The sequence below is a fragment of the Rhincodon typus genome, chromosome 17, assembly GCF_021869965.1.
Source record: "Rhincodon typus isolate 14 chromosome 17, sRhiTyp1.1, whole genome shotgun sequence".
NCBI classification, from domain to species: domain Eukaryota; kingdom Metazoa; phylum Chordata; class Chondrichthyes; order Orectolobiformes; family Rhincodontidae; genus Rhincodon; species Rhincodon typus.
This window is the reverse complement of record NC_063348.1, coordinates 36,929,597-36,952,108: the sequence shown is the minus strand read 5'-3', so window position 1 is coordinate 36,952,108 and position 22,512 is coordinate 36,929,597. Positions and strand designations below refer to the sequence as shown.

The following is a 22,512-nucleotide window of genomic DNA, read 5'->3' as shown; positions in this document are numbered from 1 at the left end:
GTCTTGAACGGTCTTGAACGGTCTTGAACGGTCTTGAACGGTCTTGATGTGCACACTCCTGCGTGAGTCTAGAACGAGGAGGTACTGTTTTAAAAATTGAGAATTGCTTTTCTTTTGACGGCCATGCGACTTTATAAATCTGTCTGATGTGGCAGTGGAATCATGGTCATTTTGTGTTTTTAAGGTGTGTGGATATTTATGTTCTCGCTGGGTAAGGGAATTGAATATTTGATTGGGGTACATGGGACTGGGAATTGCAGATAAATGGACAATTCAAAACACAAACCAATCAGACATGATCTTACTGAATGGTGGAGCAGACTCAAGGGGCCAAATGGCCTACTTCTCCCCTAATCCAGGTGTTCATATATTTCTTTTCTCTATTCATTTGTGGGATGTGGGTGTTGCTGGCTGCCCCTGAGAAGGTGGTGGTGAGCTGCCTTCTTGAACCGCTGCAGTCTTCCTGCTTTGGATTGACCCACAATGCTAGGTTATTTTTGGTCATATGGTCAATGTCATTGATAATGGTCTAATAATCAGTCACTCATCAGGGATTGATTAACCTTGTAGATTTTTCTACTTACAAACAGTGAAGCCGATTACAAGTAATGAAGCAGACATTTCAGCAAACCAGCTGACTTCCATGTGTAGCTTGCAGTCCCACAACAAATTAACTGGCAGGCAGAATCATACAGTGCAGAAGAGGTCCTTTGGCCCATCGAGTCTGCACTGCCACATGAGAAACACCTGACCTTCAACCTAAATCCCATTTCCCAGCACTTGGCCCATAGCCTTGAATGTAATGGCATGCCAAGTGCTCATCCAAGGTACTTTTTTAAAGGATATGAGGCAGCTCGCCTCAACCACCCTCCCCAGGCAGTGCATTCCAGACCATCACCACCCTCTGGGTAAAAAGGTTTTTCCTCACATTTTCCGCCCCCCAAACCTCCTGCCACTCTTCTTGAACCTGTGTTCCCTCTTGACTGACCCTTGAACTGAGGGGAACAGCTGCTCCCCTATCCACTCTGTCTATGCCCTTCATAGACTTGTACACCTCAATTAGATTGCCCCTCATTCTGTTCCAACAGAAACAACTTAAGCCTATCCAACCATTCCTCATAACTTACATTTTCCATCCCAGGTAGTATCCTGAGGTGAATCTCCCCTGCTCCTGCTCCAGTGCAATCACATCCTTCCTGTAATGTAGTGACCAGAACTGCACACAGTGCTCTAGCTGTGGTCTCACCCAAAGTTTTTAAACTCCAACGTGACTTCCCTGCTTTTGTAACCTATGCCACGATAGATAAGGACGAGTGTCCCATATGCCATTCACACCACCTACCAACATACCCTTTCACCTTCAGAGATCTATGGACAAACTCACCAAGGTCCCTTTTGTTCCACAGAACTTTCTGGTCTCATGCCATTTATTGAATACTTTCTTGTCAAGTTACACCTTCCAAAGTGTATCACCTCATGTCTTTTTCAGGGTTAAATGCCATCCTGCCATTTATCTGCCCATTTGACCATCCCCCAAAGTACTCAACCTCACTGTTAATAACCCGACCATCTAGAAACTTACTAATCTAATGCCCCCACACAGTCATCTGTCATTTATATAAATGACTAATAATAATCACAACACTGTATGCACACTGTCCAAGGAATTGAATGCTCTGAAAAACCAAGGTACACTCACAACAGCTATCGACTCTCTCAATCCCTTCACTGTCTCCAATTTTAGAGTGCTTGCCTGACATCTGGTACTGAGTGAGTGAGTGGAAGTTTCCATCATCTAAATACCACAAAGACCAAAGCAGCTGTCTTGACCCTACTCTCTGTCGCATCCTCTCCTCGTCAACCAACTATGGTTGAACCATGCATTTGGTAATCTTGAGGTGAGCTTCCGCATCATTGTGAAGACCGACCATCTATCTCTCTCTATCTCTGTATTATTGCCCAGTTCTACCGCTCAGATCATCACTGAAACTCTCATCTGTACCTTGAGGTTTCACTATTCCAATGCCCTCCTCTTCTATCGTCCACAAGCTTTAACTCATCCAAACACTGCAGCTGGTTCTGAGCTCAAACCAAGTCCTATTCCTCCATCAGCCTTGTGCTCACTGACCTACATGTTCCCAGTAAAGCAGCACCCAGATTTTATATTTCCATCCTTGTCTTCAAATCCTTCCATGGTTTCACCTGTCCTTACTTCATTACTTCTTCCAACCGTACAACCATCAGAGATCTCTGCATTCCTTCAATTCTTGACACTTGACAATCTCTGATTTTATTCAGTCCACCGTTGGTGACCATGCCTTCAGCTGCCATAGCCTATGGAATTCCCTCAGTAAACCTGTCCACCTTCTCACTCCTTGCAAATGCTCCTTAAAATCTATTTCTTTGAATAAGCTTTTGGGCACCTTGATCTTGATATCTCCAGCTTTGTTTGGTAACTCCTGTGAAATGCTGTGTGACATTTTACTACTGCAAGTGTGTTCGATAATTCTGATATATACAATGTTAAAACTTCAACTCTGCTTTGCCTTCATTTTATTCACAGATTAATCTTTTGGAGCTAATTTAAATAAAAGCTGTCGTTCATCAATATGGCTTCAGATGCCAGTCACATGCTTGAAGCTGCCTTGGAGCAAATGGATGATATTATAGCAGGTAAGCTCCTAATTCATGGAAGATGATAATGTTTGTATTCCTGTAGCATCTTTCACAACTTCAGCATAGATTGTCTTTCACCCAGTTAAATACTTTGCAATAATGTTGTAATATAAGAAATATGGCCACCAGTTTGTCTTTAATGAGTTCCCACAAAAATACAAGTTAATGACTATTAATATTTAAAAAGAAAACAGTATCTAGTGGTAGGAGATAATGCTAACTAGGTGAATTGTATTCATAGAGTTATAGAGATATACAGCACAGAAACAGACCCTTCGGTCCAATTCATCCATGCCGACTAGATACCCTAAAAATCTAGTCCCATTAGCCAGCATTTGGCTTGTATTCCTCTAAACCTTTCCTTTTCATAAAGCCATCCATATGCCTTTTAAATGTCGTAATTGTACTGGCTTCAACCACTTCCTCTGGCAGCTCATTCCATACACATACCACCCCCTTCTTGAAAAAGTTGACCCTTGGGTCCATTTTAAAGCTTTCCCCTCTTCCCTTAACCTTTGTCCTGTAGTTTAGGACTCCCCCATGCTGGGGTAAAGTCCTTGTCAATTGTCTATAAAGACCATGTCCCTCATTTTATAAACCTCTATAAGGTTACCCCTCAGCTTTCGATAGTCCAGGGAAAATAGCCCCAGTCTATACAGCCTCTTCCTATAGGTTGAAGCCTACAACCCTGGCAACATCCTTGTAAATCTTTTCTGAACCCCTTCAAATTTCACAACATCCTTCCTATAGCAGAGAGACTAGAATTGCATGCAGTATTCTAATAGTGGCTTAACCAATGTCCTGAACAGCCAAAACATGACTTCCCAGTTCCTGTATTCAATGCACTGACCAATAAATGCAAGGATACCAAACGCCACCTTCACTATCCTGTCCACCTGTAATTCCACTTTCAAGGAAGTATGAACCTGCACTGCAAGGTCTTCGTTCAGCAACACTCCCCAGGCCCTTACCATTAAGTGTAAAAGTCTTGCTCTGATTTATCTTTCTAAAAAGCAGCACCTCATATTTATCTAAATTAAACTCCATCTGCCACTCCTCGGCCCATTGTCCCATCTGATCAAGATCCCATTGTACTCTGAGGTAACCTCCTCTGCGGTCCACTATACCTCCAATTTTAGTGTCATCTGCAAATTTGCTAACCATACCTCCTATGTTCATATCCAAATCATTCCTTTTGGAATATTACAATAGGATTGCTTCAGTTGACCAGAAGATAAAATGGCCTTGGTTTGTGAACATCTCATTAATAAATCTGTCTACTTTTCTGTCCTCTTTAAGGCACAAATGTTGGCCACCTGCACTAATAAGTCCTTATGTGGCTCAGTCAGTATTTGGGGTAGGGTTGGCGCAAAGGAGAACACACCCATGAAGTAGCACAGCATGTTTGGGTACATTAAAGGTGCTATATAAATGCAAGTTGTTGTTTGAAATATTCCTACACGAGGGCTGTTTGGTCTAAGAGATAAAGGGACAATGGAGAGGCAGGAGGGTTTAGGGAGAAAATTCCAGAACTCGAGGCATGGATGGCTGAAGGCGCAACTGCCAATAATAGAACAAACAGAAGTGGAGGGTCTGCAAATGATTTAAAATTAGAGGAGTGCAGATTTCCTGGAGGCTTGTGAAACTAATCTCCAGAATAGGTCATGTTTGCACTGGCATATGTTTGTTTCCAAAGCCTATGAATATGGTATGTATAGAAGGTCAGCTCATGGGCGTAGTGTGACCCCTGAAACCATGGCAATACCTGTCCATTTGTGCAGAATGACTGAAAATGTTGATGGCATGGCCATTCTAAAAAGTGCTGCGACTCCCTTTAATAATGTATATTAAGAAACTGGGCTTCTTGGAGTGATATAATTTTAGTGTTTGCCTCATTAATGTAGTAGTTCTTTAAATATTTTCTACATATCTTTTATTTTGAGCAGTGGGATCTGGTATCTTAGAAGCAGATGGCGGGGGAGGTGGTAATGGGAGTCCCTGAGACTATATCAATGTATTTGCTGGGTTGTTCTTCAGAGAAGATGTTGGAAAATATTGTCTTTAACTGTGGCATCTCACAGATTTATGTTGATGAATATTTCATTGGTCTTGGCAGAACACACTATATAATTCAAAGGAATTAAATTACTTTTGGGAAGAAAATGCTTAAAAAGGACTGGTTCCTTTGGTAACCTTCCCCTGCCCTCATTTAAGCATATATTGTAGTAGATTGGGCAAAACTGGCCTCACTGTCAGGAGGATCAGTAATCAGTGAATGCACGATTAAAGTTGAAGAACTGGGTTGGAGCTGAGTTTTTATGCAGGGAGGAGTTCAGGTCTGGATGCACTACCTTAATGGACAGTTGAAGCAGATTCAATCGTAACATTAAAAAGGGAATTGAGTGACATTTCATAGGGAAAAGAAAAGTTTGGGATTTCATTTCATAGAATCCCTACAGTGTGGAAACAGACCCTTCGGTCCAACAAGTCCACACTGACCCTTGGAGCATCCCACCCAGACCCATCCCCCTATAACCCACCTAAGCTACACATCCCTGAACACTATGGGCAATTTAGCATGGACAATCCATCTAGCCTGCACATCTTTTGGACTGTGGGAGGAAACCGGAGCATCCGGAGGGAACCCATGCAGACACAGGGAGAATGTGCAAACTGAACCCAGGCTCCTGGCGCTGTGAGGCAGCAATGCTAACCACTGAGCCACCATGCCACCCCATGGGATGGGACATAGCGGGACTAACTGGGTAGCTATGTCATGGCTGCGATACAGGCCAATTAATCTTCTGAATTATAGTATGCATTTTCTGATTTTAGGGGCAGCTGTATCAATGATTAGGAAGGCAATAATCTATTCTGTTGTAAAATACTTGTTTTTGCTTCTCTCGCATGCACGCTCTCACTGTCTCTCTATGATCCCCAACCTGGTTGTATTTTTCCTTTCACAAAATATATCTTGATTTTGTCTTCTGGGATATATACCATGCATATTGTTGGATTGTTGGTTAGGAGTTGTTTGAAGCTCTGCTTGCATAACTTTACAGATTAAGTACCAACATACTTGAATTTTTATTGTAGTAAAGTAGCCAGAGCCTCCAGAGGTAATGCACAACGGACCTCAAAGACCAATGATAACACTTCTATATACACTCCACAGTAAATTTTCTCTTCTCCCCTAATCAGTTGATTTTGGAGAAGTTAAATAACAGTATATCTAAGATACAATCAAATTCTATGTAGCTTGTGTGGCAGCGAGTTCCACGTTTTTACCAGAAGTTTTCCCTGAGTTCCCTAATGAATGTGTTGGTGAATGAATTACACTTATTGCCCTAGTTCTGGTTCTCGCCTTCAAGTGGAAGTATTTTCTGTCTATGTAAAACTGAGATCATCTGGGGCCTTGACCATGTTTTGCCTTGTGTCAAGTCCTATTCCCTATCACCCCTTGAGTTTGCTGACCTATGTTTTACTCCCAGTTGAACAGTGTCCTGACTTTAACGTTATCATCCTCATTTTCAAATTCCTCCATAGCCTCACCCCACTGAACCTCTGTAACCTTCTCCAGCTCCATAATCCTCTGAGATTTCTGTACTTCTCTCTTTTTGATTGTGGTCCCAGAGCACCACACAGTTATAAATATCCTCCATTGGAGGCCATGCTCTCGTTTACCTAAACTCTTAGAATGCCTTTGCAGAACCTTGCCATCTGTGTTTCATATTGATCCTTTAAGCTTCTCCTTAAAACCTGTCTTTTTGATCAAGCTTTTTGTTGTCTGTTCTAATATCTCCTCTCTGTGGATTAGTGTCATTTTTACTTCTAATATTACACATGTAGGGTAAAAGGACTTTTAATAAGTTGTCAACCCCTATCAAATCTCCTCAATAGTTGAAGACATTTATTATGTCACTGCTAAATCTGCTTTCTTTTAGATGAAAGGCTTTCTGCATGTTCAGTCTTTTTTGATGGGTACAAACTTGCAGTTCTAGTATTTGTTGTAAAGGTTAAGGTAGATTCTATTCACGTTTGAGGTCTAACCAGTAAAGATTAGAGAATCTTAGCTGTATGTTTTGGAGAATCTAGTTGAGTGCCTATTTCTAAACCATGTACGCCTCTGTATTACATCGATCTCTCTTGAAGTTCATGTAAGGACTCCCTTCTAAGTGACCTCTGATATCATTATGGATGACATTGCACTCTCACTTCCAGACATGAAAGTACAGTATCATCCTAGCTGATCACACATGGTGGGATAACAAAGGGAGAGTTTGTCTACTCCATTAGCTAATACTCATCCAAGGCAAACTTATGAACTGGAGGGTACTTCTGGTTCAAAGAGTTCCTGTTTTTGCTTCTGGCTTACAATCTGCAAATTGAAACAACATTCTATATTATTGTACAAGGTTATTCGTTCTAGATTTTGTGACTGATGACTAACGTTGAGTTTCATTTCTGTATATTCTTGTTCTTTTCTTTCAAAACCAATTGGGGTCAGTTTAGGTCAGAATAGACTGTGTGTGTGTGTGTGTTACTGAGTGAAGTACCAAGGTTACAAAAGAAGCCTTTCAATAGGAAGCTGTGCTCCAGATTGCTGTCCTAGCAGTTACTTTTGGAAGCTGTAGTGTTGGGATCTTGCCAGATTGGGGCTCTATCTCCCCAGATGGAGTGCTTGATATGATGGATTCACGATGTGAGAGACCTGTGACAGGCACAGTCATTCTGAAGTGAATTTGCAGATGGAAGATTGACGTTTTGTATTTTGGTGGGAAAAATAATGAGGCTACCTACTGCTTCAAGATAAAGGTCCAAATAGAGTAAAGGACAGAGATTTTAGGAGTGTGTCTACTTGGATCACTGCAAGTCATGGCAAAGGTGAAGAAGATAAGGTGCAAAAATGTTTACAAGATTGAAGAAAGGTTAGGACAGGGAACCTTGGAACTTGGAGAATGTGGTGTTCCCTACACTTGCTGCCCTTTTTTTTTCTGGGTGGTAGAGTGTGGCATTTAGAGGGCGCTTTCTAAGGAGTGTTGCTGATTTGCTTGTAGATGGTAAACCCTGCAGCCACAATGAAAACCCATCCACCACTAGTTCAATCAGGAAAATTGTTTTTTAATCAGTGCTTCAGTTCTTGCATCCTGAATTTACCCAACATACGTTGGTGGCTGTGTTAGCACTGCTGCCTCACAGCGCCAGTGAGCCAGGTTCAATTCCAGCCTTGGCTGAATGTCTGTGTGGAGTTTGTATATTCTCCTTTGTGTCTGCATGGGTTTCTGCCGGGTGCTCCGGTTTCCTCTCAGTCCAGAGGTGTGCAGATTAAGTGGATTGACCATGCCAAAGTCATCTGTAGTGCCTAGGGATGTGCAGGCTAGGTGGATTAGCCATGGGAAATGCAGGGTTCCAGGGATAGGGTAGGGAGGGTTGGGTCTGGGTGGGATGTTTTTCAGAGAGGGTTGATGCAGCCTTGACTGGTTGAGTGGCCTCTTTTTACACTCTAGGGATTCTATGACTCTACTTGCAATATAAGATGCAACAACATCAAACAAGCAGTAGACAGAATAAGCAATAAGATCAGTGACAAAACATTGAGAGCCACAAAACATGTGCCTTGGGCCTTTCCCTTTTAGAATGGGATTTAAGGTTTGGGGCAGTGCTCCTGGAGAGTCCATTTCTCATGTGACTCAATTAAACAAGAGTTTTGCAACCTTTCATTTCCACACCAGGCTTGTAAACCTTGTAATCTTAGACAGAAGGCATTGTTAAGATTCCTTTCACGTAGGTCAGTTAGGATCTGGTGATGGTGCTGAAGCATTCTACATTCCAACAATTCCTTTCAACATGTGCAAAACTGCGTTCTAATGATGATGGATGGTAGGCTGGGGATGGGGAGGGTGGCTAAGAATTGACACTCAACTCCATTAAAATAGAAGGGAGGGTGATACAGATAAAAGTAACCTAATGACCTGAGGCTGTGTTTTTGGGAGGACTGACTGGACTATTAAACGGAGATAGATTAGGTCCTGTATTGCAAAGCACCCTGTTTTCTGAAAAACTCAATAAATCACAGCAGCGTAAGCAGGACTACCCCTGTGCTGTGAGCTCTCGACGTTGTCACAAGACTTTCTTTCCCCCTCTGCCCAACACTGAAAGTGCTAGTGGCGCTGACTAGAAACAGCAACAACAATCTTCTATTGATAACCAAACTCTTGCAGAAAACAAGCCTAAATCTGTAAGAGATTTGAGACCCAAAATTAAATGAAAATGCATGATGATGTAAAGAGGGAAATATTTTTGTGTGGAAATCAAAAGGTTGGTCAAAGAAATAAGAACATAAGATAAAGGAGCAGAATTAGGCCATTCGACCCATCAAGTCTGCTCCACCATTGATTTATGGCAATTGTTTCTCGATGCTATTCCCCTGCCTTCTCCCTGTAGCCCTTGATCCCCTTAGTAATCACGAACCTATCTATCTCTGTCTTAAATACACTCAATGACTTTGCCACAGAGGGCTGTGGAGGCCATGAGTTCCACAAATTCACCATCCTCAGCTGAAAGAAATTCCTCCTCATTTTGCTTCTTAAAGGGCTGCCCCTTCATTCTGAGGCTGTGCCCTCAAGTCCTAGTCTCTCTTGTGAGTGGAAACATCTTCTCTACATCCGCTGTATCCAGGCCTCTCAGTTTTCAGTGCAATTCTGCACACCACCGCACCTCCCCCCCGACCCCCATCCTTCTAAATCCCATCGGAATACAGATCCAGAATCCTCAACTGCTCCTCGTACAACAAGCTCTTCGTCCCTTGGATCATTCTTATAAACCTCTTCTGGACCCCACCACGCCCAGCTCATCCTTCCTTACATATGGGGCACAAAAACGGGCTTAATGGAAAGGTCCTATAGGAGAGGGGTTAGAGAGATTCTAGCATCTGGTGCCTACATTAACTGAGGGGTCAATACTGGTGTGGCAAAGACACAGAGATAAAAGGCTGGAGAAATGGAGATTTTGAGGCTGTCCTGCTCAGTGTTGAGGGTTCTGCAAATTTAAAACTGTTAATAAAGTGACAAGGAAGTTTGGGGGAGATCTCTTCGTGGAGTTGCTGTACTCATCGTGCCTTTTTTAAACTTTTGTGTGGGAGGTGGGTGTGGCTGTCAAGGTCAGTATTTGTTGTCCATTCCCAACTGCCATGTGGCTTACAAGGCCATTGCAGGAGGCGGTTAATCATGCTTTAGAGGATCTGCAGTCATGTGTAAGAGGTGAGGACAGCAGACTTTTTCCCCTCAAGGGGCATTGAATGCACTTCAACAACAATCAGTGGAGATTTTTAATTTGCAAATTTTATCAAATACTGATTTTGCTATCTACCTTGGTAGGTTTTGAGCCATGTGCTCCAGAGGAGATTGGAGTTGCCATGACAACTACATGCCACCTCCCCTTACAGTTTCACAATAAATATCCATACTGCACACGGACCACATAGTGTCCTCGGGTAAGGTGAAGGGCGATTGGATATACTTCCTAATGAACACTTACTGGTGCTTGACGTAGTGACCCTAGAAAACCATTGCTCCCTGGACATAGAATACCTTACAGTAAAATGCCATCCCTACTACCTACTGTGAGAGTTCACCTCCGCTGTCCTGAGTGCGGGCTAAATACCACCCCATGTGGATGTGAAGAATGCCCTAGATGTGACTTACACCGCCACAAGCTCTGTAGAGACAAAGTTCCCCAAGGCCCTATTCATTGTGGCTGGAATCTTCAACCAAGTCAACCTCAAGAGAGTGCTGCCAAAGTACCACCAACACATTTCCTGCCCCACCAGGGGACTGAACATTCTGGACCACTGCTACACCACCATCAAAGACGTCCACCGCTCCATCCCCCGCCCACACTTTCGAAAATCAGATGAAAGCGCTGTGTTCCTCCTCCCAGCCTACAAGCAGAAGCTGAAATGGGAGGGTTCTTGACAAAAGGAAGTACAAGGCTGCTCTGAGGCTGTGGAAGACCGTCTTTGGGACTGCTTGGACTCGGTGGACTGGACCATGTTCAAGCTCTCAGCGGAAAAGCTAGTCAAGGACACTACCACCATCACAGACTTCATTAGCAAATGTGCGGAGGACCGCGTATCAAAGAAGTCAATCCAAGTGTTCCCCAACCATAAACCTTGGATGAACCAGGAAATCCACTCCCTCCTGAAGACTAGACGTGCAGCATTCAAGTTGGATGACCCAGACCAATACAGAAAATCCAGAGATGACGTCCGCAAAGCCATCAGGGATGCCAAGAGGCAGGACCGGACCAAATTGGAGGCCCACACCTACCAAACCCTCTCCCACCGCCTATGGCAAGGCCTAAACAACATTACGGGATACAAAATGAAACAGTGTAAGATAGCAGACAGAGAGACATCCCTCCTTGACGCGCTCTATGTTTTCTATGCTCGGTTTGAGCAGAATACCAGCAGTGCGGTGACACCTGCCCCAACATCCCAAACACACCTGTTTCCTCAGTCACCGCTGCAGACATCAGATCAATCTTCCTGGGAGTCGACCCAAGGAAAGCGGTGGGTCTGGACAGTGTCCCTGGCCGAGCATTCAGATCCTGTGTGGACCAACTGGCAGAGGTATTCACCAACACCTTCAACCTCTCCCTCCTACAAACCAAAGTCCCCACCAGCTTGAAGAAGATCACCATCAACCCCGTACCTAACAAAACACATGCAATGTGCCTTAATGACCACTGCCCAGATGCTCTGACCTCAATAATCATGAGGTGCTTCGAGAGGCTGGTCATGACCCACATTGACTCCAGTCTCCCAGTTAGCTTCGATTTTCTACAGTTTGTCTACCGACGTAACAGGTCCACAGCAGATGCCATTTTCCTAGCCCTGCACTCATCCTGGAACACGTGGCCAACAAGAACACCGACATTAGACTCCTGTTCCTTTACAACAACTCCGTTATCACCTCCAGACTGATCTCAAAAACTCCATGACCTTGGTCTCAGCTCCGCCCTGTGCAACTGGATCCTCAGCTTTCTGACCACAGGCCACAATCACTGAGGATAGGTAACTGCATCTCCTCCACAATAACACTCAACACTGGAGCCCCCCAAGGATGTGTCGTCAGCCCCCTACTGCACTCCCAGTACACCCATGACTGTGTTGCCAAATTCTGAATGAACGTCACCTACAAGTTTGCAGATGACACCACTAGTGGGACAGCTATCTAACAACAATGAGTCAAAATCATAAGGGAGATAGAGGGCTTGGTGACATGGTGCAATGAGAACAACCTCTCTCTCAATGTCAGCAAAACTAAAGAACTGATCATTGACTTTAAAAAGAAAGGAGAACATGGCTCCATCTACATCAACAGAACAGAGGTTGTGAGGGTGGAGAGCGTCAAGTTCCTCAGAGTGATGATAACCAACAACTTGTACTGGACTTGCCACGTGGATGCAATGGTCAAGAAGGCACAACAACGCCTGTTCTTCCTCTGGTGGCTCAGGAAATTTGGCATGTCCATAAGGACCTTCACCAACTCCTCCAGATGCACCATTGAAAGTATACTGTCCGGTTGCATAGAGACCTGGTATGGCAACTGCTCTGCCCAGGATCATAAGAAACTACAGAAGGTGGTGTGTACAGCCCAGACCATCACGGAAGCCGACCTACCATCCATGAACTCTATTTACGTGTCTCACTGCTGTGAAAAGGCTGCCAACATCATCATAGACCCATCGCACTCCAGTAATCTCCTACAATCTCTTCAGTAAGGCAGAAGGTACAGAAGCCTGAACACATGTACAAGCAGGTTCAGGAACTGCTTCTTCCTGGCCATTATTGGACTGATGAATGGACTCTCTAGCTTCAAGTAAGGCTGATCTTGCTAACGGCGATCTCACCTATCCCACACTCTGTGCAATGTAGCCCGTATGCTTCTGTCTGTATTTTTGATCTGTACATCCTTGTTTACTATGATCTGGCTATACCACGCGTAAACAGAGCTTTTCACTGTACTTCAATACACGTGACCATAAATCAATCAATCAATCAATCAATCCTGAGGCGATTCACAGAATGTTAACGAAGAAAATGTTTGAGCATGGTTTGCATTGCCACTGGGAGCAATTGTGACAGAAATGACTGGAAAGTTAGATTGGTGGAACATTTGATTAATATTTAACATGGAACTCTGGAGAACAGAAGCAGTGGGACTTGTTGTGAAATATAAACTGAAAGAACTGCGGATGCTGTAAATCAGGAGCAAAAACAGAAGTTGCTGGAAAAGCTCGGCAGGTCTGGCAGCATCTGTGAAGGAAAAAAAAAATCAGAGTTAACGCTTCGGGTCCGGTGACCCTTCCTCAGAACTGCTCCAAGCAGAACTGAGGAAGGGCTACCAGATCTGAAACGTTAACTCTGATTTTTTTTTTTCTTTACAGATGCTGCCAGACCTGCTGAGGGTGTAGTTGTAGTTGTAGTTGTAGTAGTATGTTTGTGGAGCTAGCACCAACATGATCAGCTGAATGATCTCATTTATAGCACAGACTACCTGATTCTGAAAGAAGATATTTTGTTCAAAAGTCGGTAATTTAAAATTAGATGTTGTATCGTTATTAATATTGATGACAAGATGACACTTTTTTTAAAAAGAAAATCATGCACTGAAACTTGGCTTTGTGAATAAAGTACAGAAATAAGTTCATTATTCTAAACATGTTTGAATCTTTCATTTAGCTTTAGTTTGAGTATCGTATCCAGTTCTGGGCATTAAACTTTAGAAGGAGTGTCAAGGTTTTGGAGAGTATGCATTGGGCATTTACCAGAATAATTCCAAGGTTGAGGGACTTGAATTACGTGGAGAGAGTAGACAAACTGGGATTATTCTGCTTGGAGCAGGGAACGTTTAAGAGGACACTTAATTGAGGTGTTGAAAACAATGAAGCGTTTTTACAAGAGTAAGAAAGAGAAATTGTTTCCAGTCACACTCGAGACACAGATTGAAGCAACTAGCAAAAGAAAAGAGGGGAAATGAAGGAAAAATGTCTTTGTATGAGGGTTGTGATCTAAATTGCAGTGGAAGCAGTTTCAATAGTAACTTTCAAAAAAGGAATTAGAAAAAAAATGCAGTGGAAACATTTTTGGGGCTAGAGGGATGGAGATGGGGCATGGACCTGAGTGGGCGATGGACAATGAGCCAAATGACCTTCTGGTGTGCTCTAAGATTCTACACTTGGTTACTATTTTGTTATGTTCAACTTCACAATGCTACATGTTTGGGAGACATTAGAATGAAATATGGAATGGCCGTGCTATTGCAAACTCAAAGTAGTTCAGTGCTGAACCAAATGGCATTTAGTTTTAATTATGGCCTGTAAGCTCTCGATTATGAAGGTCAGGAGTTTTGGCATCAGAAGATAAATGAATTATTGATGGTGTTCGTCTGCCATCTGACTGGTTCACAGTAGGTCTGCTGGGTGGCCTCTGTCTGTTTTGAAATGGGTACGTGTTAACAATCACATGAGACCTATGTTTTAGTAATCTAATTCCAGACAGCTCACAGGCAGGAAGCTCCCCATATCACACTTTGATGCACAAGTGTGACACCAAGTGGGCATACTCAATAGTTGCAGCTTTGGTAATTTGGTAGTGAAAGCAAAGCTTGCATTTCTATGACACATTTGATGATCAACCAGGGGTGATGACTTTCAGCTGCAAGGTTAGATTGAAATAGCTGGCATTAGAGTAAGAGTTTTGGAGAGATGTACATGCCTTTTAATACAAGATTATGACAAGTGTAGATAAGATTGGCAAATATAAGTTGCTCCCATTAATTGATGGTGTTGAGAGCTAGAGGGGGACCCAAATTTAAGATTTCATATTAGTGGTATTAAAGACTTGGATGAGGAAAGTGAATGTACTGGAGCCAAATTTGAAGATGACATGGAGGCAGAAAGGCAAGTAGGAGGATAATAGTTTGCAGAGGGACATAGACAGATTAAGCAAGTTGGCAGAAACTTGATAGATGAAATGTACTGTGGGGAAATGAGGTTATGCTATTCGGCAAAAAGAACTGGATTTCTTTTAATGGCAAAAGACTGTAGGAAGCTATAGAATGTAGATTTGGGTCTCTTCGTCCGTGAATCAAAAAAGCTAGCATTCAAGTTCAGCGGGTAATAGAGAAGGCAATTGGAATGTTGGCCTTTATGACAAAGGAAAGGGAATATAAATGTATAGAATGTTTGCGAAAACTAGACAAGGCGTTAGTCAGACCACTGCTGGAATACTGACAACAGTTTAGGGCCCCCTTGTCGAAGGAAAAATTAGTAGCATTGGAGGCAGCCCAAAGAAGGTTCACTAAGCTGATAGCAGCTGTGGAGGGATTGTGTTATGAAGCGATATTTGGTGGTTTGGGCCCATACTTGTTGGAATTTAGAGGAATGATAAGTGACCTTATTGAAATGTTCAATTCTTACAGAAATTGACAGGGTAGATGTGAAGAGGCTATTGCCCCTTATGGAAGAAGTTAAAACCAGAGGGCGGCATTTAAGAATATGAAGTTGCCCATTTAAGACAAAGCTGAGGAGGATATTGAATCTGTGGAATTTTTTTACCGCACAGAACGATTTGAGGCTGGATCATTATATATAGTTAAAGCAGAGACAGAATTCTAATCAGAAAAATAATTGAGGGTATTGGGAAAAGGCAGAAAAGTACAGTTGAGGAATGTCAAATCAGCTGTGATCCCATTGAATGGTTGAGTTGTCTCAATGGGCTGAATGGCCTGCTTCTGCTCTTGCATCTTCTGGTCTTATGGAGGACTCCCTTGCAGTTCTTTGAAATACTGTCCACAGGATCTCCTGTACCCACCTGAGGGCAGATGGGAAGTCCTCTTAGTGTCTCACCCAAGTGACAGCATCTGTGACAGGTGTGGCATTCCCTCAATACTGTAATAGGATCAGTCTGACTCTGGAGCTGGCTATGAAGCCATGACCTCCTGACTCAGTGGCAAGAGTGCTACTTGAGTTTGACCAGGATGAGTATCACAGTTTCTCACTCTCCCACTCTCCTTCCTGCTCTCCCTCTCTCCTGCACTCCCTCCCTCCCACACACACAAATCTATGAAGGGGGATGATTTCATCCAAGATGTTTGTGTATTTGCAGATACATTCTATTTTGTTCAAAAAAGAATCCCAACCTGAATCCAGGTTAAAACAGATTCTAAACAAGGCCTCACACCTAAAATACATTCTGACCTGAGATGTCACCTCTTGTGTACACTGATAAAACCTTTAATTATCCTGGGGCAATGACTTGAAAGACATTTGAGATTTGAATTTCAATCAATAGAAACCTGCATCTCCTTTGTAACTGATTAAAGATTCAACAGGAGGCAGTCAGTGAGCCACTTTTAAGGTTGTTACTTTTCTGCTTGTAAATTCTATGCCAGTATACCTCCTCTTCTGCACTACACCTGAGGAAGGAGCAGAGTATCGAAAGCTAGTTTCTTTTTTTTCCTCTGTTCATTTACGGGATGTGGGCCATCACTGGCTGGCCAGCATTTCTTACCCATCCCTAGCTGCCCCTGAGAAGGTGGTGATGTGCTGCCTTCTTGAACCGTTGCGGTCAACCTGTTGTGCATTGACCCACAATGCCATTAGGGAGGGAATTCCAGGATTTTGACCCAGCAACAGTGAAGGAACAATGATATATTTCCAAGTCAGGATAGCCAGGCTTGGAGGGGATCTTGAAGGTGGTGTTGTTCCCATATGTCAGCTGCCCTTGTGCTTCTAGATGGAAGTGATTGTGGGTTTTGAAGGTGCTGTCTAAGGATCTTTGGTGAATTTCTGCGGTGCATCTTGTAGACAATACACACTGCTGCTACTGAGCGTCAGTGGTGGAGGGAGTAGATCTTATGTGTAGTGCCAATCAAGTGGACTGCTTTGTCCTGGATGGTGTCAAACTTCTCGAGTGTTGTTGGGGCTGCACTCATCCAGGCAAGTGGAGAATATTCCATCACACTCCTGACTTGTGCCTTGTAGATGGTGGACAGGCTTTGAGGAGTCAGGAGGTGAGTTACTTGCCGCAGTATTCCCAGCTTCTGGCCTGCTCTTGCAGCCACTGTGTTAATATGGTGAGTCCAGTTGAGTTCCTGCTCAATGGTAAGCCCCAGAATGTTGATAGTGGGGGATTCAGTGATGGTAACACCATTGAATGTCAAGGGGCGGTGGTTAGAGTGTCTCTTATTGGTGGTGGTCATAGCCTGGCATTTGTATGGCGCGAATGTCACTTGCAACTTGCCAGCTCAAACCTGGATATTGTCCAGATCTTGCATTTGAACATGGACTGCTTCAGTATCTGAGGAGTTGCAAATGGTGCTGATCATTGTGCAATCATCGGCAAACATTCCCACTTCTGACCTTCGGATGGAGGGAAAGTCATTGATGAAGCAGCTGAAGGTGGTTGGGCTGAGGACACTACCCTGAAGAACTCCTGCAGAGACATCCTGGAGCTGAGATGATTGACCTCCAACAACCACAACCATCCTCCTATGAGTCAGGTATGACTCCAACCACCGGAGAGTTTGCCCCCTGATACACATCAATTCCAGTTTTGTTAGAACTCCTCGATGCCACATTCGGTTGAATGCGGCCTTGATGTCAAGGTCTGTCACTCTCACCTCACCTCTGGAATTCAGCTCTTTTGTCCATGTTTGAACCAAGGCTGTAATGAGGTCAGGAGCTGAGTGGCCCTGACAGAATGCAAACTGGGCATCACCGAGCAGGCTATTTCTGAGCAGGTGCTGCTTGATAGCACTGTTGATGACACCTTCCATCACTTTACTGATGATTGAGAGGAGACTGATGGGGCGGTAATTGGCCGGGTTGGATTTGTCCTGCTTTTTGTGTACAGGACATAACTGGGCAATTTTACCACATTGTCGGGTAGATACCGGTGTTGTACTGTACTGGAACAGCTTGGCTAGGGGAGCGGCAAGTTCTGGAGCACAAGTCTTCAGTACTATTGTGGGAATGTTGTCAGGGCCTGTAATCTTTGTGGTATCCAGTGACTCCAGTTGTTTCTTGATATCTCGTGGAGTAGATTAAATTGGCAAAGACTGGCATCTGTAATGCTGGGGACCACTGGAGGAGGTGGAAATGGATCATTCACTCAGCACTTCTGGCTGAAGATTGCTGCAAATCTTTCAGCCTTATCTTTTGCATTGATGTGCTGGGCTCTTCCATCATTGAGTAAGGGGTTATTTGTGGAGCCTCCTCCTACAGTGAGTTGTTTATTGTCCATCATTATTCGTGACTGGATGTGGCAGGACTGCAGAGCTTAGATCTGATCCATTGGTTATGAGATCACTTAGCTCTGACTATCACTTGCTGCTTTTGCTGTTTGGTGTGCAAGTAGTCCTGTTTGGTGGCTTCACTGGGTTGATACCTCATCTTCAGGTATGCCTGGTGCTGCTCCTGGCATGCCCTCCTGCACTCTTCGTTGAACCAGGGTTGATCCCCTGGCTTGATGGTAATGGTTGAGTGGGGGGTATGCCGGGCCATGAGGTTACAGATTGTGCTGGAGTACAATTCTGCTGCTGTTGATGGCCCACAGCGCCTCATGGATGCCCAGTCTTGAGTTGCTAGATCTGTGCGAAGTTTGTCCCATTTAGCATGGTGTTAGTGCCGCACAACACAATGGAGGTTGTTCTCAATGTGAAGGCGGGACTTCGTGTCCACAAGGACTGTGCGATGGTCACTGTTACCGATACTGTTGTGGATAGATGCAACTGCAGCTGGCAGATTAGTAAAGATGAGGTAAAGTATGTTTTTCCCTCTTGTTGGTTCCCTCACCACCTGCCAGAGACCCAGCAATTATGTACTTCAGGACCTGACCAGCTCGGTCAGTAGTACTGCTGCCGAACCACTCTTGGTGGTGGGCATTGAAATCCCCCTCCCAGAGTACTTTTTATGGCCTTGCCATCCTCCATGTTTCCTCTAAGTGTTGTTCAACCTGGAGGAGTACTGACTCATCAGCTGAGGGAGGACACTATGTATAAAACAGCAGGAAGTTTCCTTGCCTAGAGCAACACCCTCCTGACTATACACCACTGTGCCGCCTCCTCTGCTGGATCCGTCCTGCCGTTGAGACAGGACATATCGAAGGAAAGTGATGTTGGTGATTCTGTGAGTATGACTATGTCAGGCTGTTACTTAACTAGTCTGTGAGACAGCTCTCCCAATTTTGGCACTAGCCCCCAGATGTTAGTGAGGAGGACTTTGCAGGGTCAACAGAGCTGTTTCTGCCGTTGTCTTTCCCAGTGCCTAGGTCAACGCCAGGTGATCCATGGTTTTGTTTCTTTGAGACTTTGTAGCAATTGGTACAACTGAATGGCTTGCCAGGCCATTTAAGAGGGCAGCTGAGAGTCAACCACATTACTGTGGGTCTGGCATCACAAGTAGGCCAGATCAGGTGAGGATGGCAGATATTCCTTCCCTGAAGGGCATTAGTGAACCAGGTGGGTTTTTCCAACAGTCAGCAATGATTTCATGGTGATCAGTAGATTTTTAATTCCAGACTGTCTTTTTGAATTCAAATTCCACCATCTGTCGTGGTGGGATTTGAACCTCGGTCCCCAGAACATTAGCTGGGTTTCTGGATTAATAGTCTAGCGATAATACCACTAGGCCATTGCCTACCCCTGTATAGATAACACTGTATAGTGTTTTCAGATAAACCTGTTGAACTGTAATCTGGTGTCGCATGATTTTTGACCTCGTCTACAAACCTGACTTCCGCGGTCGACCCATTGTCTCTGCCTGCTCCTGCCCCACTGAACTCATCTCTGCATACCCTGACTGTCTTTTCTCCCCTGGTCCAGGAACTCCGCACCTACATTTGGGAACTACCCATGCCCTCCATTCCCCAGCCCCCAAAACCTCACCTTCACCATGGACATCCAATCCCTGTACACTTGTAAACTCCATGCAGAAGGCCTAAAAGCCCTCTGCTTCTTCCTCTCTTGCAGGTCTAAACAGTTCCTCTTCACCAACATCCTCATCAGCTTGATGGAACTTGTCTTTACCCTTAACAACTTTTCCTTGAACTCCTCCCTTTCCAACAAATCAAACGGGTGGCTGTTGGCATCTGTACAGATCTGAACTATGCCCCCTTCTTCGTTGGGCACATGGAACAGTCCCTGTTCCGCTGTAACACTGGCACCATTCCTCAACTCCTCACCACTGTGACATTGATGACTGTTTCGGCGCTGCCTCATGCTCCCATGGAGAGCTTGAACAGTTCATCAACTTTACTAACACCTTTCACCCCAACCTCAAGTTCATCTGGACCGTCTCTGATACCTCCCTCCCCTTCCTGGACCTCTCCATCTCCATCTCTGGTAACGATTTCAGGAGCAACATCTATTTCAAACCCACTGACTCCCACACTATCTTGACTACATCTTGTCTCACCCACCTCCTGCAAGAATACCGTTCCTTACTCCCAATTCCTCTGCCTCTGCCACATCTGCTCCCAAAATGGAACATTCCACTCCCAGATATCCCAAATGTCCTCCTACTTCAAGGATCGCAACTCCCCCAACGACCCCCCCACAACCCGCCATTGATCGAAAATGCTCTCAACTGCATCTCTTGCATTTCCCACACCTCTGTCCTCCAAACCCCTCCATGACCCCCAACAAAAATAAAGACAGAATCCCCCTAGATCTCTCATACCACCCCACCAACGTCAGCATCCAGCGCGTCATCCTCTGTCACTTCTGCCACCTACAATTCGACCTCATCACCAAAGAGATATTTCCCTCCCCACCCCTATCTGCGTTTCGCAGGGACTGCTCACTCTGCAACTCTCTCGTTCGTTCCACACTCCCCACCAACCCCACCACCCCCGGCATCTTTTCCTGCAACTACAGGAGGTGCTACACTTGCCCTTACACTCCCCTCTCACTTCCATCCGAGGCCCAAGAGAAACTTACCATATCCAACGGGGGTTCACCTGTACATCCTCCAACCTGGTTGTGGCCTCCTCTACATCGGTGAGACCAGGCGTAGATTCAGTGACAGATGTGCGGAGCACCTGCGCTCTGTACGCTATAATCAACAACGCCAACCATTTTAACTCCCCCTCCCACTCCCTGGGTGACATGTCCATCCTGGGCCACCTCCATGTTACAGTGACACCACCCGCAAACTGTAGGAGCAGCACCTTGTATTCCACCTTGGGAGCCTACAGCCTGATGGCATAAACATAAAATTCACCAGTTTGAAAATCTCCCCACCCCTGGCTTCATCCCATGTTCAACCCTCCTCCTCATCCCTGCCTCCTTGACCTGACAATACCTGTCCATCTCCTTCCCCACTATCCACCTCACCCTTCACACTGATTAATCCCCACCACCCCTATCTATCTATCACCATCCCTCCTACTTTCCCCCAGCCCTACCCTTCTTCCCTCTATTTATTTCCAAGCTCCCTTCCCCCTCCCCAGCTTAGGTTCGAAACGTCGACTTTCCTGCTCCTTTTCTGCCTGACCTGCTGTGTTCCTCCAGCTCCACGCTGTATCCACCCCAGGCCAGGCACCTCCATATAACGATTGACAGAGACTTGAAAAGTGAAGGGATTATATTGGGAGGAGGTGTGGATGCGACACATGTGCTCCAGTTGGATGCAGTTTGTTGGAGTGTGTGAAGCATTTTGCAACAATTAACATGCTTTTTAAGTGCAAATTGTTGCATTTACACTGTCCAAATATTAGGATTAACATTCCCAAACCAACCTCCTGCTTAACTTGCCAATAGTCTCATCTCCTTACCCTTTTGATTCTGATTGTGCGGAGTCGCTTTCAACCCAGCCATTATCTATTCAGTCGTCTTGATTTTCTTGACTTTTTTTAGGAAGTCCTGCTCACTCTCTGACCTTTACAACGACTGTCAGAGCCCAAACTCCAAATACTGTTTTGAACTCTCTCACTCTTCTGTCATTCTGTCATAGAGTCATAGAGATATACAGCATGGAAACAGACACTTCGGTCCAACCTGTCCATGCTAACCAGAGATCCTTAATAAATCTAGTACCCTTTTGCCATCGTTTGGCCCATATCCCTCTAAACCCTTCCTATTCATATACCCATCCAGATGTCTTTTAAATGTTGTAATTGTACCAGCTTCCACCACTTCCTCTGGCAGTTCATTCCATATGAGCACCACCCACTGCATGAAAAAGTTGCCCCTTAGATCCCTTTTAAAATCTTTCTCCTCTCACCTTAAACCTGTGCCCTCTAGTTTTGGACTCCCCCACCCTGGGGAAAGACCTTGGCTATTTACCCTATCCATGCCCCTCATGATTTTATAAACCTCTGTAAGGTCACCCCTCAGCCTCTGACATTCCAGGGAAAATAGCCCCAGCCTATTCATCCTCTCCTATAGCTCAAACCCTCCGACCCTGGCAACATCCTTGTAAATCTTTTTCTGCACCCTTTCAAGTTTCACAACACCCCTCTCTCTCTCTCTCTCTCTCTCTCTCTCTCTCTCTCTCTCTCTCTCTCTCCCCTCTCTGTCTGTCTCTTTCCCACTGCCGTCATTTTCTCATACTCTTCCTGCACCTCACTCTCTTCCAATTTGCCCCTTGAAACTTTCTCCTGCTATGTCTTTTATTGATGTATTTGGTTTCATCTCCACAGCTATCCCTGTTTTCCCCCCCCCCCCCACTTACTACCCTCCTGTCTTCAAGATATTATGCTTTGTTAAATAAATGTCTCAACCAGTTTCTCCTGATTAGTTTTATTGTGTTGTAGTAAGCCAGGAACTT

At 44.6% G+C, this 22,512-nt stretch overlaps 1 protein-coding gene across 5 annotated transcripts in view; it reads left to right on the top strand.

Moving 5' to 3' along the window:
* LOC109911635 (liprin-beta-2) overlaps nucleotides 1-22,512 on the top strand; it is a 231,286-nt gene that overhangs the window by 75,405 nt on the left and 133,369 nt on the right. For all 5 annotated transcript variants that reach the window (XM_048607121.1, XM_048607120.1, XM_048607119.1 and 2 more), the window contains exon 2: nucleotides 2,564-2,673. In XM_048607121.1, coding sequence (XP_048463078.1) covers nucleotides 2,610-2,673 — 64 coding nt within the window. In that variant the 5' untranslated portion in view covers nucleotides 2,564-2,609. The remainder of the gene's footprint in view (nucleotides 1-2,563; nucleotides 2,674-22,512) is intronic.